The 18,021-nt window shown below is 37.7% G+C and overlaps 2 protein-coding genes across 3 annotated transcripts in view; one reads left to right on the top strand and one right to left on the bottom strand.

Annotated features, from left to right (window-relative positions):
• Window positions 1-18,021, top strand: part of RSPH14 (radial spoke head 14 homolog) — a 77,936-nt gene that overhangs the window by 3,710 nt on the left and 56,205 nt on the right. The gene's annotated exons all lie outside the window — the stretch shown is intronic.
• GNAZ (G protein subunit alpha z) overlaps window positions 2,579-18,021 on the bottom strand; it is a 50,276-nt gene continuing 34,833 nt past the window's right edge. Inside the window, exon 3 of the mRNA XM_056504421.1 lies at window positions 2,579-4,661. Coding sequence (XP_056360396.1) covers window positions 4,317-4,661 — 345 coding nt within the window. The 3' untranslated portion in view covers window positions 2,579-4,316. The remainder of the gene's footprint in view (window positions 4,662-18,021) is intronic.

Genomic DNA, 18,021 nt, shown 5'->3' with positions numbered 1-18,021 from the left:
TTGGGAGGAAATTTGGGGAAGTATCAGGGATAACCACAAATATTTTCCAAAAGCAGTAAGAATCACAAGGCTTGACATAATTCATTTAGCATATTACAGATACAGAAATGGTGTCTGCTTGGTAATTCAGCTCTTTCCAGCTAGCCAGGAAAGTGTCTGTCTTTCTCTTTGCATTCACTTCTACACCTCACATGCAGATGATGAGATAGGAGGTACCTTGGGTCAGCTGGAGGAGCTCAGAACTACTGCAGCACTCCACAGTTCAACTTGTGCTGTTCTCTGGAGCTGAGGTAATTGGCAGGGCCAATAAAGCAACGTGTTCTGTGCTAGACAAAAGGGAAGAGAAGCTGTACCTGCCCTTGGCATAAAGTGTAGCTGTTTTAACTGGGAAGTGATCAGTGACTCCACCTAGCTCTAAACCAGGACACCTGGTCTTTCTCCAAACAGGAGTAATTTAGGAAAATGTGGTTATTTTGAGCAAATCCATTTGCAGAGTATTTTTCATTCCCGAATTTAAGGATGTGTACCAGTATCTTCCAGGAACAGTGGGATAGTTAAAAACCCATGGGCCAATGCACAAAGACTGGGAGAACACCAAGGGGTAACATCTAAAGAAAAAAACAACAACTTAGTGAAAAGAATTAATGAGCAGAAGAAAGGCAAAAATAGATAGGTGTATGTGTTCAGTAGAGAATAGAGGAGGGAGAAGGGCCAGCAGGAGGAGAAAATTAGGAGCAGAAACTAATAGCAAAACTTCCTCTCTTTGTAAAAACAATTCATTGACATATATAATAGTTGATAATGTTAGTGAAAGGGTGTTATGCAATGATAAATGGCCTTGGAAATACCAACTGCAAAAATAGTTCTTGGAAAAAATATCTTTCATTATCATATGGCTGACACTGGAAAGGTTTAATAATTCTTACCCATTACCAATCCTGCCATTTATGGGTACTTAATCCTTTTAGGTGAAGATTGAGGTAGAATGGATGGGGCAATGGATTTTTAAGCTCTGTTTGGGAAGAGCCCAAGAGATATTTCTCCTACACTGCTGACTCTTAGTGTCTCACCTTTTCACCCTTGAAAAATCATAACCAATTGAATGTGTGGATAAGGACTCTTTAAGGATACCTTTTTCCCTTCAAAACTTGTTTTGCTGTATGGAGTGCAAATGCTGAAAAGACAGATGGCATTCTTACTGCAGCAGATGGGACATCTCTTCTGTGAATGTCATTGTTGCCCAGGTGAAGTGAAATCCCAGCTGTATTAATGCAGCTCTTTCAGGTGGCAGTGCACTGCATCACTGATAAACCTGAGAACTGAGAAAATAGATGCAAATTTAATTGCATGATTTATCCAGGTGGATGACTAAGAGTCAAGGGATTTAATTTCAGCACCTGTCTTCAGCCAACAGACTTTTAAGTTCTAACTTTGCTATGCCTCAGTTTTCTTATACAATCAGGACTTTTTGTACAGAAAACTCTGTGTAAAACATAATAATTATTCTAATATCTTGAATTCTTCAGAGAGAAAACAGAGTAACCATGAATTACTAGGAATACTAAAATTGAAATCATCATAGTAATTAAATTATTAGAGAGTAATAACAAGAAATTGCTATTCAGATAACATGATTATGTGACTTGATTATTTAAACGTAATTATTTACTTCCCATGCCTCTGATTTTAAGTCAAGTAGGAGCACAGGTGGTGCTTCACTTTCTTTTCTCCTTTCCAAGATGGCTTTCACTCAATGAGGAATGGAACTGGCTGCTTTCCTTTAGAAATCCCCTTGGGCCTTTGTTAAAATGTTCTAGGTTCTCCACTTCATCACCTCTAATACTTAAGGTAGAAAGCCCTTCTTAGTTGAATAAATATTTGGCTTTTAATATAAAGTGTCTGTTACCCTCCTGATAATTTACTACACTTTTGGTTTTATCCATCTTTCTTACCTCACAGCTATGCTGTAATGAATGCTGGTCTTTTCTTGTCACTTGTTTCACTAATCTGAGATGGCCACAGTCTGATGAAAGAAAGAGGTGAAGGAAACATAACACCTAATACACCATTCATTAGAAAAGGGAGCCCTGACTCGCTTCCCACCTTTTCCACAATTCAAGCAGCTAATAATTGGATATTGCATGGAAAAAGCAAATTAAACTAGAACTACTGCACAATTTCCTGGGTAAATGATAGAAATTTAATAGTAAACAAGTTTAGAGGAACTTGTACTAGCAATTACTGTATACAGATTTTAATAAACTCACCAAGCCAAGAAGCCTGAGAGCAAATATTCCAAGCAGGCAGCAGTACTTCCTCACTACAAGTGAGACCTAAAAACTCTCTGTGTGCCATGACAGACCATTTATACCCTGAAGGCACAGCCTCATTTGCTTTTTTGCCTCCACTCTTCAGGTGTAAAAGTTGGCAGGGAATGCTTAAAGGGACCCCATGTCTTCAGTACAGGGATAAAATATCTTGTTCATAATTATGCAGATTAGAAGAAAACTTCACAAGCATTATCCAATTAAGTGACTGCCATAACACTACTTAATGAACACACTATAGACACATTCAGTATCATTTGAATTATTTATTTTTGAAGTGGACAATTTAGATGTTGATGTTATTAACCATTTTGTTTTAATTTTCTTAAAGCCCTTGGCTGAGATTTCTTGCACTAATCATAGTACATAAGGGGAACAAAAGTAGAAGGTGATTTTCCAGTGTGCATGTGTGTCTGTGTCTCTGTGTACGTATGTGCTTTACAGTTATCAAACATATATTTACACACCAACTTTACACTGAAGTCTTTTAAGAAGTCTTTTCTATGGCAGGGGAAAGAACCAACTGAACAAAGACTTAGGTCTATATGATCCACATGAGATTTTCCAGTATAGTCCCACAGAGCTTCTTATGCATTCAAACTTTTGCCGGAATGTTACTCCATCCAGTAGTGTTTCTTTATGAGATGAAACCTGAAGCTGAGGATTGCATCTCTTCAGTTTCCTTAACTTCACTAAACTGTAAATAATTTAAATTATTAAATTGAAATGTCAAGACATTTAGTTATTGTTCATATCGCTCATCTTTAACCTTCTAATAACACATCACATTTTAAAAATAATTTTAAAAACCAACAAAAAAAGACTTTGGCGGCTATATACTACACAATCTCCATGGCTCCTGCTTCTTGGGAAATCTGTTACAATATTACAATACCCAGAAGGTATTTGGAGCAGTGGAACACAATTGTCCGTTGGCAACTTTCACATTCAGCAATCCAGACACTACAACAGTAATTTTAAAAATTGCTTTGTGATTTATTTTTTTTTAATCTGTTTTAAAAAAGGAACACTAACCTATTTCTTAAATATAATTTGGTTTTTCATGAAACACCACAAGATTTGGCAAAAAAAGATGTAAAAGAAGACTGTTTTGATGTATAAAACTCCTTATCAGTAGAAGAAACACCGACCTTATTTTGGCCTATTCAAAGATTCATTTCATGTAGTTTTGCTGCATATTTGAAGCCATAAAGAGCAGAAGAGCTGCTAGTCAGTTTGGAAATCACAAAACAGTTGCGCACCAACAATTCCTTTAATAGGCAAGGTGTCCATGAGAAACAGTAAAGTAAAGCAGAGGTGTGTACATAGTATATGCTGAGAGTCATGTGCATGTGCATACATGATGGATGTGTACATACTCTTGACTGTGGATACCAATATTGTGGGTGCATGCCCACTCTCTACAAATTTAAGCAGTATTTTGCTTAAACTCTCTCATTCAATAGCTTCTGGTTTGAACTAGCTTTTCTCCCCAACACAAGCATTCTGCTCCACACCCTGCAAACAAGTTCATCTGTCACTCACCAGATTTATATTTTTATGTCAATAAAATTTTAGGACAACTGGATGAAGAGTCATTTCTTACACACAACATGATAACACTCCCACTGTAGGAAATGGAAAGAAACAAATGGAATAAAAGTGCAGTGACTGTGGTGAAACATCTCCACAGAGTCAGGCCTCAATCTCTTTTTTTGTTTTTGTCTGGGATTTTTGAGTTTTTGGTTGGGGTTTTTTTAACTGGGGGTGTTTAGTTTTCTTGGAGAGGAGGGATTCACTCTCCAGAACATATATTTGGGGGAAATGATGTAGCAGGTTAAAGGGGCATAAGAGGAACTGTATTCATATATCAGATTTCCCTTTTCTCTCCTTGGGCAATTAAGCATTGCCCAATTTCTTTCCACTGGAAGTGGAAGAGGTTAGCCCCTTTTTTATCACTCCAGAAAAACTGATTAAACCCAGGGATTCTTAGCAGAGGCCAATGTATTTGAGATTGTTCTGAATGATGACATCTGTCACTGCATCAAACACAAATTGTATGTTACTGGTATCAGTGGCACAGGTGAAGTGTGAGTAGATCTCCTTGGTCTCCTTGTTGCGATTCAAGTCCTCAAACTGGCGTTGGATGTAGACTGCTGCCTCCTCGTAAGTGTTTTGGCCTTTGTATTCAGGAAAGCAGACTGTTAAGGGAATGCGTCGGATTTTTTCTGCCAGCAGATCTTTCTTATTCAAAAAAAGGATGAGGGAGGTGTTGATAAACCAGTTGTTGTTGCAGATGGAATCAAATAGACGCAAACTTTCTGCCATTCGACTCTGTAGGAGAGGAAACAACAGTGTCAGCAACAATGCTCCAGCAGAACTGTGGAAAGCTCACAGCTCTGTCTGCTGCCCTGAAAGGTAAACTCCATTTATGAACAATTGAGCATGACCACCACAATAATGTTTGGAAATTAAAAGCCAGTGCTGCTACAGACTGAAAGAAGAGAGGTCCATTAAAGAGAGGTCCATTAAAAATCAGTGGCTGTCTTGAGTGTTCCAGAGGTAACTGGGACACTCACACTGATGTAGCTGGAGCTGTCCATGGTACTACGTTCTGGGAAGGCTGTTTATTGCTTGATTTATATCTATAAATAGGTGTAATATTTTGAATAGAAAATATTATAAATCATTAAAAGAAGTATCACTCAAGTATTGTCAAAAGTAGATACAAAAAATGTCTTAATCTGGCTTTTTTGGCAAGGTCAATATTTTTCCAGCATGTTTAAATTTTAGAAGATATTATGCATACAGCGTGAGTCATAGAAGTGATCCAGGGTAAGTGAACAGCAGGGATTTGGGATATCAAAAACCAAGGGTATATTTGTTTTACAAGACTATTTGCAAATATGTATGTGTTCCTTTTGTCTGGCTTGTGTTCAGAGGGGTGAAAATAATCAGTCTGGGTATTTTTGTTGTTTAAGTCTGAAGTATTCTGGCCCGTTCTTCGGTTTGGAAGTAACAAACAATGGAGGCAAGAGAATGACCTTGGCTTTTAATAGAAATAAACTATTTTCAGCCTAATACTCCTGAAATTTGTATCTGTTGTGTCTAGTGCAACTTCCTTGACTTTACTAGAGTCACCTGGTAAAAGGAAGAGAAAATAAAAATAATAATAATAATAATAATAATAATACAAAAATTAATATGAAAATATAATTTATTTAAAATTTAATTTTTACTTTGTTTTATTTGGAAACAAAATGTATTGTTATTATTTCAAAGGAAATCAAACAATTTTGATCACTATGGTTACACTAAAGCTTCGTATTGAGAAAACTGCCTCTTAAAAATGCATAGTGGGTGAAATAGGAGCAGACTGGTTTACATAAGCTTTTCAAATCACCTCTTATACTTTCCTCACTTTGTGTTATTACTCCTTTTCATTTGGTAAGGATTGACTGGGTCAGAATTGCACCCTGTGTTCTCCGAGTTCCATGAAGGCACTGCTTTAGCTCTGTGTTTGCAGTGGAACCCAAGGCTGGTGGCAGTTGCTGGTCATTCCCAAAGCCCCGGAGCGCTGTGAATGAAGGCTGGCACTGCCGCGGCAGAGCTGACTCAGCAGCCTCCTGAGGCACACTGAAACACAAGCTCAGTCAGAGGTTCTCATTTGGGGGCTGTTAGTTTACTTCTTCCATTGTGAGGTGGGTCATCTGACACTCCAGCCTACTTTATATATAAACAGATTTATAGGTGCAAAACCATAGCTTTAAAAATATGTTTGAGCATTTCTTTTCAGTGCAAGTACTGACACAGCAGATAATCCCCTAAAACATCATAGATCTGTTTTCAAATACTCAGGATTTCCTTTCCTGATTTTGTAGCTGATAATAACCAAGCAAGACATTTTTATCTCAGTCAAAATGCTTTTGCTACTAATAGTCTGAAAAAAAATATTTGACAGCTAATAGAGGGTTTTGGCCAACTCTTAGAACAATCATGCCAACAGGATACTGCATTTTAAGATGTTTGTGTTCATTAGGGTATTTTGTGGTGGATCATACACTGTACCTCTGCTACCAAATCCTCCATTGGAATCTGTAATCCAAGGACAAAAGCAGAGAATTAAAACCCTTCCATAAATAAGGAGAGGTGTTATGAACACATACAAGAGGAAAGATTGTTTTAAGTTATTGTAAACTTGGTGAACTCTTGTGTGATGTAAAGAAAATATTAGTAAATTGTTGATCTTGACATCTAATAAATTTCTTCTTCAGTGTAATATTATCATATTGACTCAATATCTGAAAGTCATAATATCCTTAACTAAATTGAATACAATTTATTTTAGTTAAAAAGCAAGTAAGCCAACCAAGAATCCTTTCCAACAAAGATGCAGGTGATATTATGCCAGTGCTAGGCTTTGGTTGCATGGGAAATTAACCCCCCAAATCCAGGTCATAATTTTAATAGCGAAAGAAGGGAAATATATCAGAAAGGAAAACTTGCCTTTAAATCTTGCAGTTATACAGTGGTTTGGGCTGGAAGGGACCTTAAATACCATCTAGTTCCAAATCTCCTGCCATGGCCATGGACACCTTCCATTCTCACTGAGCCTTGCCATGAACTTCCAGGGATTAGGCATCCAAAGATTCTCTGGGCTACCTATGCCAGTGTCTCACCACTGTCACAGGGAAGAGTTTCTTAATAATACTAATCTGAATCTACTGTCCTTCAGTTTGAAGCCATTCCTCCTTGTCCTGTCACTGTAGGCTCTTGTATTTAGTCTCTCTCCATCCTTCTTATAGGTTCCTCTCTTGTACTGGATGGCCACAGCGAGGTCACCCCTAATCCTTGTCTTCCAGGCTGAACAATCTAAATTTTCTCAGCCTTTCCTTGTAGGAGAGGTGCTCCATCCAACTATTCAACTTGGACAGCTATGTGTTCTTCCTGTGCTGGGACCCAGGGCTGCACACAGCTCTTCAGGTGGGTTCTCACCTGAGTGGGGCAGAGGGGCAGAATCTCCCCCTCCCCTGCTGCCCACACCGGGGGATCAGCCCAGCACAGGGAGGTTTCTGGGTCCTGGCACACACGGACAGAGCAGGGCTGGGCCAGACCCACCAGCATCCCTGAGTCCTCCCCAGTACTGCTCCATCTCCTCATCCCATGTGATTTCTTGCCATATCTGAAGAAGTGGTATATCCACAGTTCTAAGCTCAAGGCTGACACTAAAAATATATGGTATATCCACTCATAAACTCCCAGGATAACAGGCTCATTTCTGCTTTTGACAATATTGTAAAACTACTTTATGTATCATAGGGAAAGTGAACTTGAGAGGGTTATGTCTTATTATAATAAAAATAGAAGAAACTCTTGTATGACTCTCAAAGGTATAATAAAACGTAGTAAAATAATGATAGGCATTCTTCTCTGCAGTGTCTTTTCTAGTTCTGGAATCCTGAAGAGAGTATATAGCCAAGTGGTCAGAAAAAAATGTGCTGCTGTAATTTTATAATTATACACAGGCTGGGGTATAAGCAAGATAATGCCAATGCCTTACCCAGATGGCCTTGTCGGAGGCTAATTGCAAATTCTTCTCTGAGCATAAGAACAAGGAATTGGTTGCTTAAGGCAAAGAACATGCTAAGGAACAGATGGCTGCTTCTCTGCTTCCAGTACTTTGCAGACGTACAAACATCCCTGGTCATCCTCTGGAACAGTGCAGGTGTGCTTAGCAGGAGAGAGTTCTGGACAAGTAAGTGTTTTCAAAAGGGAAGACCCAGTTATCAAGACAGCAAGTAATTAAAAAAACAGAATTGGTAAATTGAGCCAAATTGTCATGTAGTATCTCCTTACAGCTTTCACATTAAAGCTTTTTAGTCACAGCTGGAGATCTTTGAAATTAGAAATGAAAAATTATGAAGAGAGAACCTATTACAAATAAGGGAATTAACTGTCATTTGTATTAAAAGCTTAAGAACTTCATCTTTCTATCATTATATCTCTTTCATCATCATTATTTTAAAATTGATAGGCACTTGGGGGTTTGAAAATCTTAACTAAACCAAGTAAAATTTATCTTGTGTAAGCCATAAACAATAATGAATAAAATTTGTGCAGGAATAGTAATATTTGCTTTCCAGAAAAGTTAGAAAATCTTTACATGTCAATAAATCTTGGAATAACCAGTGGAAGCTGTTGCCATTTTCCTGTAGAGGCTTTCCTTGCAATAGTGGCTGACATTTAGCATATGCTGGTAGCTATGAGCTATTTCACAAAATGGCATGAAACTCCCTGCTTCAAATACCTTCTTTAGAGATCCATGACTTAAGATCTTCTGAAGAAAGCAGATGAAGCTAAAGTATTTGAAGAAGGGATAAAAAGATAATTGAATCAGTTGGATGTTTTTCCTTAAGGCTAATAGCCAAAAAAAAAAAAAAAGGGGATCCATTCTGAAATAAGGACAGTACAAAATAAATGAAGGAAGTATCTTTGCCTGGGATACTCATAGTCAAAGCAGTTCAGGAATCCAAACTATGCTTGAGTAAAGGCAGAGAGAAAGCAGAATAATTTCACAAACAAAAATAGAGAAAGCATGATACTTTGGGTAAATACAAAGAGACACTTTTTTTGTAAAAAAGACTGAGTGCTAGTGGAAATGTCCTTCCTGTGTAGCAGTCAGGCAGTCCTGACTGAGTGCTAGATAAGAGGCATACAAAACTATTGTATGATTCATCTTTTGTTCAAAGGAAGAAGGCTTCTACAAGAATCTATATGCTCAGGTGGCTGCTGGACTAAATGGGAAAAATTATGATAATTTAATGAGTTTTTAAAAATTCCTTTCATCTGAAAATCAAAAAGAAGAAACTATCTGTTGGAGAGAAGTAAATAGACTTAATCCAACGCTTCTCAAAGAAATGAAGAGCCCCACTGAGGTAGAATTAAACTGAGATAAAACGCTTTACCTGGGTTGTCCTGTATATACCTGTTTCTAGCCTTGGCATCTCCCAGAAGAGATGGGGTAAGCAATAGGGATTTGACTAGACAAAACTATTTTTTCCCAATCCTAGGAGCCTAAAGTTTTCCTGGAAAATGTTGGAATTCTAAACTGCCAAAATTAGAAGAAGTGACATAGAAGACTAAGTCCCACTGTGCATTCACTAAGAAGTGTTCTTAAGTCCCTTAGCAGCTTAACTTATTCTGCCAGCAGACAAACTCATTATCCCATCACCCAAACAATTTGTTCCATTGGCCTAAAACCACTGCAGGAAATCCTGGCCAGTCACATCATAAACAAAAAGGAGCTCAGGATAATTAAAAACAGCTATATCAATATAACACCTATCATACAGATATATAAATGCACATGCCATCTATTTATGTCCTTCCTACCAAAATGCCTTTCACTGTCCTGCATATATGAGTACTGTGGAGTGTAGAAAGGAGAAAACCTAACATAGCATCTTAGTTTATGCCACCACAATGAAGGGAAATTGAAAGGGATGGTAAAAGGTTTTCTATTGTAGGAATATTGATTCTCTACTATGCGAGATACTATATCCTTCAGCTTATAGAAGGCTGAGAAACATATGCATTATGAAGTGGAGCCCTGAAGAAATTTTGCGTGATTTTGATAGGGAGATCTACTTATATTGAGAGGGCAAAAAATGTATTAAGCATGAAACAAATTTGTTTTGAGTTTTTTCAAATCAGATGCATTCTCAAATCAGGAGGAAACGATACATTAGCGAACAAAATTTGTAAGATACCAAATTAATTCTTGTTTTTAAAGATAATGTCCTGTAATTGTTCATACTTACAATTTGTACATGCAAATATAGAACTGGTAGAGGAGGCAGTAGTCAGTATTTGTTACCTCTTTTCCAGAGAAGCACGGGAAAATAGACCTTATAAAGTGGTAGTGCAGCATGCAATCTCCCATGATGGTTTCCTGTTGAATATTGCTATTCTCTTTACATAGAACTCTGTAGATGATAACTGAAACTGGCAGTATGAATGAGAATTACAAGAGGACCTTTAGGCTTGGCTATTGTATAGGATGGCAATGAACAACAATATGAATATTTTATCATGTAGGTTCTCTGCGACTGAGAAAACCCTGCAGTGTTACTAAGGCTTACGGTGGAGTAAACCAGACAAAGCAGATTTAATTGGGAGTATTACTTTATCAGGGTCCTGAATATTTGTCTTTGAAAATTGATCCCAGAAACTTTTCAGACCTGCAGTGAAACAGAAAGTCACATCTTAGGAGTGCATGCCCAGTTGAAAATTGGTGTGTGGTTGTTACATACGTGTGATACGTGTGCCAGTGACAGACTGGGGTAAAGCAATCTTTAATACTATCTAACAAAATTATTTTATATTCCTAGATCAGGAACAGTGCAGATTTGTTAATCCTACTAAGTACAATCTGACAAGCTATGGTTGTAGTAAAGGAAGCTGAGCTGAAAAAAGTTTGATTAAATTTCCTGACTGGAGGATTAGATTTTGAGCCAGGGGATTTCCAAGCAAAGGAGCAGGACAACCAGTGCTTCTGCTAGGACCTATAAATTAAAGGGAACTTAAAGAAAGGATGTATAGAAAACTCTTAGAACAGTGGAAAAGATTACTGAGTTCAAGGATCAGAAAGGGTGAGACATTCATCATTCCACAGAAATGCTAGAAGGTCCAGATAAAGGCTACTCCTGTATGTCTGACCAGGGTATTAAAGGCTGTTCCACAAATAAGAAAAGGGGTAAAATAGAAATGAAGAAATACATATAGAGTGATTTATTGCTTGTGACCAGCTATACATATATTTTAAGTAAGCTGAAGTACAGGAAAATTATATATAGAAGTCACAAAATGGGCATGTGATAGATGTTATATTTATCACACCCATAAGAGAATTACAAATCCAGAGGAAAGTTCTAGAAAAAGGTATCTTCAAAACAATAGAAATATGGGGCAGTAAATATTGGTCCTATGCCTGACAGAGCAGCCACACAAGTCAACATTTCTGGGAAGCAGTAATAGGGATAGATTGGCAAAATTAATGCTGCTGCAGCTGGCAAAAGAAACTTAATGTCACAATGGGCCAGCATGTTAAAATCTACACATTTCCCAGACAATGTCCAGGTGGGGCAGTGCTTTCAATCATTAAATGGGCTGGTAACTTGGTTTTTCTCCTTAAGGGAGGGCTTGCTGTGTTTCAGTTGCTCAGCAAACAACTGTTGACACTCTGCTTTTATTGCCTCCAAGTCAGCAAAGTTTTATGCTACAGAAGCCTCTGGCTACTGTGTTATGAGTGCATGTGCTCTGCTTCTCTTTGAAGTATTTTGGGGCACAAACAGTACTATAAGGGTAAACATCCCATAAACAGAATATAAAAATAAATCTCCAAGGTCTTTCAGAGTGCCCCAAGTACAAATTAGGATCTTCATGTAGTTCTAAGAAGTAAATTTGCAGCATATAAGATCTATGTTTGCTTTGGAGGTGGGGGTTTTTAAGCATTGTACAGTATCTCAGGCAAACTGCCTATTTCTGGAGGTTAGCAAAAATCTAGCTTAAAAACATTTTCTTGATAAAAGCATATTCATTTAAAATGTCACAGTTCTTGAAAATATATTCAAGGTATCATTAACATCCATATTTTAGATGTTTTATCCTTAGATTGAGCTTTTTATATGTTACTAGAGTCCAGCTTTTCTCTTCCTGGTAATATATTTCATTTGCTTTCAACATTTACTCAGTGTTTTCAGGTGGAGTGGTTTTTTTCTTCCAGGTCTTTAGATTACTTGTTTTGCTCAAGGGCAAAGGGAGCATTTCAAGCACATATTCCACATAGCTGAAATATTGCACAGTTTTACACATAAAGTGGTCCAGGACTTTAGCTGTCCTTGTTTGAGACCCTTAAGCTTACTGTCAGCCTTCTGTGTCTAGACATTCACAGAATCACAGAAAAAGGGACCTTTAAGATCACCTAGTTCCAGCTCCTGCCATGGCAGGGACACATTCTGCTAGAGCAGGTCTCTCAGAGTCCTGTCCAGCCTGGCCTTGGGGCACTTCCAGGAATGGGGCACCCACAGCTTCTCTGGGCAGCCTGTGCCAGGGCCTTGCCACCTTCATAAGTTAACAATTTCTTTCTGATTTCCAGTCTCCATCTACCCAGAAGACATAACTTAGCTCTGCATTGACCTCCAAGGAGAGGCTGAGGAAGCTGGGCTTGTTTGGGCTGGCAAAGAGAAGGCCAAAGAGTCATAGCCTATGATTACTTGAAGTAATGGGGACACAGAACTCCTGCCAATAGTATTAGAGGAAAGGAATAAACAGCAATGAACATGAATTGGAGTTTGTGAAGCTCAGATTAGGTGTTAGGTTTTCTTTAGAAGACTAGCAGAGCTCTGCAACAATTTGCTGAGTTTTGTGAAATCTACATCCATACGGGATTTTCACTCAACTGATAAAGCCATAGCTGGCCTGATTTACTACTGGCAGTAGTCCAGACCTTCAGAGATCACATCCAGCCTACATTTCTGTAATTCCATGCAATGTAAAAACATATTTATAGTTGAATGCAGAGACAAGAAGTCAATTTTACACACACAGTTCTGAGTAGGTCTCAAACTTTGCCTCCCAAAGAGATGAATTCAAGCACAAGGGCTATCCTTTGATGGAAAGAGTCACTATCCTGTTGTTGAGGCAGGATGAAAAGGAAATAGTTAACAAATGGAGTTGTGGCCTTTGTGGAATACCCAGGGTTTACTGTTTTCTGTTTTTTCATGCTCTCTGGTCCTTGGAATAGCCCTTAAGCTATTGAAATAGTGCAGAAATCTGCAAGAGAACTACACAGAAATACACAAGTGAAGTGTTTATTCACTGTTTCAGGCTACTGACTGATCTACCTTTTGTATAGTTTGTTCATAACTCAAGCTTTGGCTGATACTGTATGTGTAAAGAAAGAATGCTTTTCATTGCACCTCCTTTGAAACAGGCATTTTTCTAATACATTTCAGGGTGGGAAATGGTATTAATGAGGTGAATATTGCTTTCTGACAACTATCTTAATTGAAGTAAAACAATATATTGGATACAGAAGCGGAAATGAATAAATTTTTTCATTTAAAAAATGAAAGAACTCCAATACTTTTGCCCACTAGTGTGCCACTAGAATGCACCAGTGAGTTCAGTAATTTTGTGTAACACAATAGTGGCAGGGGGGCAGATTGCAAAATGCCTGTGAATGCCCTTTCTCTGGGGAAAATACTCTTGTGATACAAAGAAAAGAGGGCTTATCAAATAAGTAGGTTTTCATTTCAACACACTCAAGATCTCAAACAAGACTCTAGATCTTTATGAAAGATGTAAGATGAGGAATCATTTGTAACAGAAGCGTTAGAAAACAGAGAGAACCAACAAGAATTATCATAAGCATGGAATGACTATCATATGAAATTAAAATAAACTAGTTTTTTTCAATCTGGAAAAAGAAAGAGCTGAGAGAGAATATGGCAGATGTCATAAAACCCTGAATGGTATGGAAATGTTGAATAGCAGATCATTTTTTCACCATTTCTTACAATGCAAGAAGTAAGAAACATCAAATTCATTTCTCTGACAGCACACAAGTATTCCTTCCATACAGTGCATAATTAAATGTAAAACTCTGTCATGAGATGTTAGAGAATCATAATGATAATAGTAAAAGTCAGAAAAGTGTAATTGGGTTCAAGAAGCAATTGAATTAAAAGGACACTTAAACAGAAAGATGCTGATGCAATCTGCTGTTCAGGTACCTGGGAGGATAACTTGCAGGAAATATCAGTGCATGCTTGATCTGTCTCCATATTTTTCCTAAATGTCCATTGTTGCCTGCAGTCAGACACAGACTGCTGCAGGTACTGGCTGTGACCTAGTACAGCTGGTCTGTGTATTTTATCTGTCAGAACAGCTCATCCTCGGGGAGAAATCAGTTGTTTATTTCCCTGTTGGTAAAAACTTCTTTATGTAACCCATGTGAAATTACTTCAGTTCCCAGGCAATTTTGCCTTTCCCGTCAGTCTTGCCCAGTTCAGAAAAATTTTGTTTCACACACTTCACTATCATTTGAAGCAGTGAGTGTTTCTCATTGAAAGGTAGGCAAAGGCTCTTGGCACTACAAGTACTGACCTCTAGTGATTTGCATTGTGCAATGTTGGAGTGTTTGAATGGCAGGAAGACAGACAGACAGACAAAGAAAGAAACAAAAAAGAGAGAGAGACTGGTCCACATTGATGCTGAACCAGTTTTCACCAGAAAAAGTTGGCCAGTACTCGTTCTTCAGTAGTATCTGAACAATAAAAGCAGCCTATTATACACTAAAAAAGGTAAATGGCTCTTTATGCTGAGAAATTCACTGCAGGGAAAAAAAGTCCCACAAACCCTGAGACCATTTCTCAGACCATGGGACATGTGGAAAGAGATTTTGCCTTCACAGCTTAGGCAGCTGAAACTCTTGCAGGAGCACTGGCTTCTTGCTTTATTGCACCTTTGAAGATATTTTGGGTAGGATGCTTACGGAGTTTAGCACAGCAAGAACTCTTGGGAGCAGCAGCTGCATTCCCTTTGTAGCCTGTCCACATTGCAAGATTAAGGTAGCAGGAGCAAATGGTTATTTTTAGCACCCTTGCCTGTAATTCTAACAAAGTTCTTCCCTTTCTGGGGGTTCTGAGTTTGCCTCCTACTAACCTGGAAGAAACAGAGGCAGAGGGGCACAAAGGTCAGTGTTCAGAGTAGAGAATGAAAAGGCAAGAGGAAGAAAGCTGAAGGGAAACCACAAGGCAGCCTCAAGCAGAGGGTCTAAATCTGGGTCTGATCTTGGCCTTTTATTTGCATGAACTGTGCAAAGTGCTAAGAGTGCAAAATAAGATGTTTAGCATCATGGAGAATCTTGTATTCACTTTCAATAAATTCATCTGGTTTTTAGCAACATTACTGGGATTCAGATCAAATCAGTTTCAAGAGATAATTTCTATGGAGTTATTTCAGAACAATTGGAGAAGAATGAAAGATATGGTGATGTATACTGGAAAAAAAGTGCTTCTGTCATATTTGAGATGGAAATTCTAATCTGTTGGGCTACAGATAAAGGAGTAAAAATGATGTTGTTCAATACAGGACTGTATTTAAGCAAATTTAACAATCCGACACTGTGGTCTCAGGTTACAGGAATACATTTTCTCTTCACTGAACTCAGTCTCATTCAACTTGCAAGAATGTCCTGTGCTAGTCAATATTTGTCTTTAGAGTCACAACTGAATTTATAGATTCGTGCTTTACTATAGACTTGCTATTTATGAACTGCTCAAAAACCAGAATTACTGGTTTCTCCTCAAGCTTATAATTATTGTATCTGAATATTTCATTGACTACATTTGTTTCCACAGCATGTTGTCAGATCAAGAGGTGCTGTTAAAAGGAACTTACAAATAGGGAATGAAACAATCTATACAATGAGAAATTATAGTTAGAAGGAACACAGTAATTCTAGACTCCCAATCTAATTTTCTAGAACATAAGTTTTCAGCACATGTATTAATTTATTTAACAAGGTTTAACAGGTTTTTCAAGCTATCAGTGATATCTGGTGTAGCTCTGAATAATCAGATCTACTACACATAAAATCACAGAATGTCAAATTAGGTTTCTATGAGAAAAGTAAGGAAGAATGTGGGATTACTGAAGAAAATTGTAATTTAATAAACACATTTGGATCTAAAAAGGAATGTGAATCTCTGCCAGGTTCTAGCACAGTTTTTCAGTAGTGTTCCACTGCTTTAGCTATATTAGCTGTCTGTTGTCCTGCAACCCTATGTTCCATTCATTTCACATTTTCCTCCCTCTGCTAGAGATGATGGCATTTTCCTGCAGTTGACAGTCTTATTTATCACATGAGCCCCCATTAATCATAGAAAAATCATTTCATTAATTGAAAGAGACATAAAATCTGATGGGAAAAAACCCATCATCAATATAAGGTCAGAATCAAAATATACACAAACAAGACAGTAAAAATAAGGTTACAACAACATTCTCCCATTTACTAACTCTTGATTATTTGATTGCACCAGAGCACTCAAACTCCTCTCCACCTCATCCTCAACCCACAATGCTTCACAATCTAAACTTACTCCCAACCTCCTCACTCTTCCAGTGCTGTTTCCTCCTCTGACTCGTACATTCCAGATGAGAAACAGTGCTTATATAATTTTGTGCCGGTAGAGGCTGATCCGATCTCCATAATAATGCCTTGTACCATTAACATTAGCACAGAAATTTGCACAGTTTAAAACAATTCAAACTCACAAAGGAATTAGGAAAAAACCCCAGGACCTCTGAGACCATGGCCGTACCATCTGAAATATTAAGACCTCATTAAAAAAATGACATTCTTAATTATTTTTCTTTTTTAATAATAATGGTTGAAAGTACTTTTTCCCTTTAAATGAATCTCTTTTTTTGTTCTTATTTTTAAACCACCATACATTTTACCATTTGAAGAAAGGTAGATTTATTGTCTTCTGTCCCCAGCTTTCTCATGACTAGTCTAGTACAGTAAGAGTCATTTTGTTGGATTTAAGTGTGTTTCTAGGTATCAGGCATAGAAGAATCTTGGCTGTGGCTACTTCTAAATGGATCTTCCTGTATTATTCTAAAATTCCTTCTCTCCTACATTGGGGAAAAGCTCTTGTGGTACTTCACACTGATCCTGGAATTTGCAGTGCTAGAAGTTAGGGCTGTGTACTTTATACATCCATCACCAAATTTTATTATTCATTGTGTATGTGAATTTCAGGCAGACTAGATTGTTTTTCCTTAAACCGTGGGATTCCATATGTCTAAGTACATCAAATTATTTATTTTAACTTGCCATCTAATAATTCCAACTGAAATTGATAACTGAGTTACACAAGGAAGTGTCTTGTGGGACTCTCCTGCTCTCAGGAGACAATAGAAACAGCATTATTGGCTTATTTCAAAAACATTATCATGTCACTTGAGCTGGTTCTTGTGGGATCACAAGGGGAATCAAAGGAAGTGCTGGTAGAGTAATGACAAGTTGGATAACAGAATAGAGCAACAGGGAAGGGGGAAAAAAGCAGCTGTTTGAAAATTTGATCTTCTCTGTTATTACAGAACTACAAGTTACACTAACTTATTTTCTTTTTAAATGTTTACTCCATGTGAGTAACAATGCCTTGGCATGTCTGCCTGATGTCTTTTGCAACAAATCAACTTCCAGTGTTGTCTCTGTAAAATAACTCCTGTCTAGTTGGAGGACTCTTAATTAATAGATCTAGGATTGAATCAAGAAAGGGACATTCTGAGAATTACTTATACCAGAGGAAACAAGGAAGAAAACTAGCCAAGTTATCAGCTCTTGCAGGCTGCAAAGGATTTTGTTTATTGCAAGGCTGCTTACCACTTGTCCATTTCTCGAATTTCATAAGCAAGTGTAGATGGATTTTCTATTCAATCCATTAAAAGGGAAAAGGCTTTTGGGTTGTTTGGCTTTCTTATTTTCAAACTAGTGTTTAAATATTAGGTCAGAAATACAGTAATTAATTTTGTACCCAGTTATAAGAGGAAATAATTCTGGTCTAGTGACTCCTGAACCTGTCCTAAGCACAGAGAGTGAACCAGAGATGCCTTCTCA

Source organism: Oenanthe melanoleuca, chromosome 15, assembly GCF_029582105.1.
Source record: "Oenanthe melanoleuca isolate GR-GAL-2019-014 chromosome 15, OMel1.0, whole genome shotgun sequence".
Lineage (NCBI taxonomy): Eukaryota > Metazoa > Chordata > Aves > Passeriformes > Muscicapidae > Oenanthe > Oenanthe melanoleuca.
The sequence above is the reverse complement of the archived record's forward strand: the minus strand, read 5'-3'. Positions and strand labels throughout refer to the sequence as shown.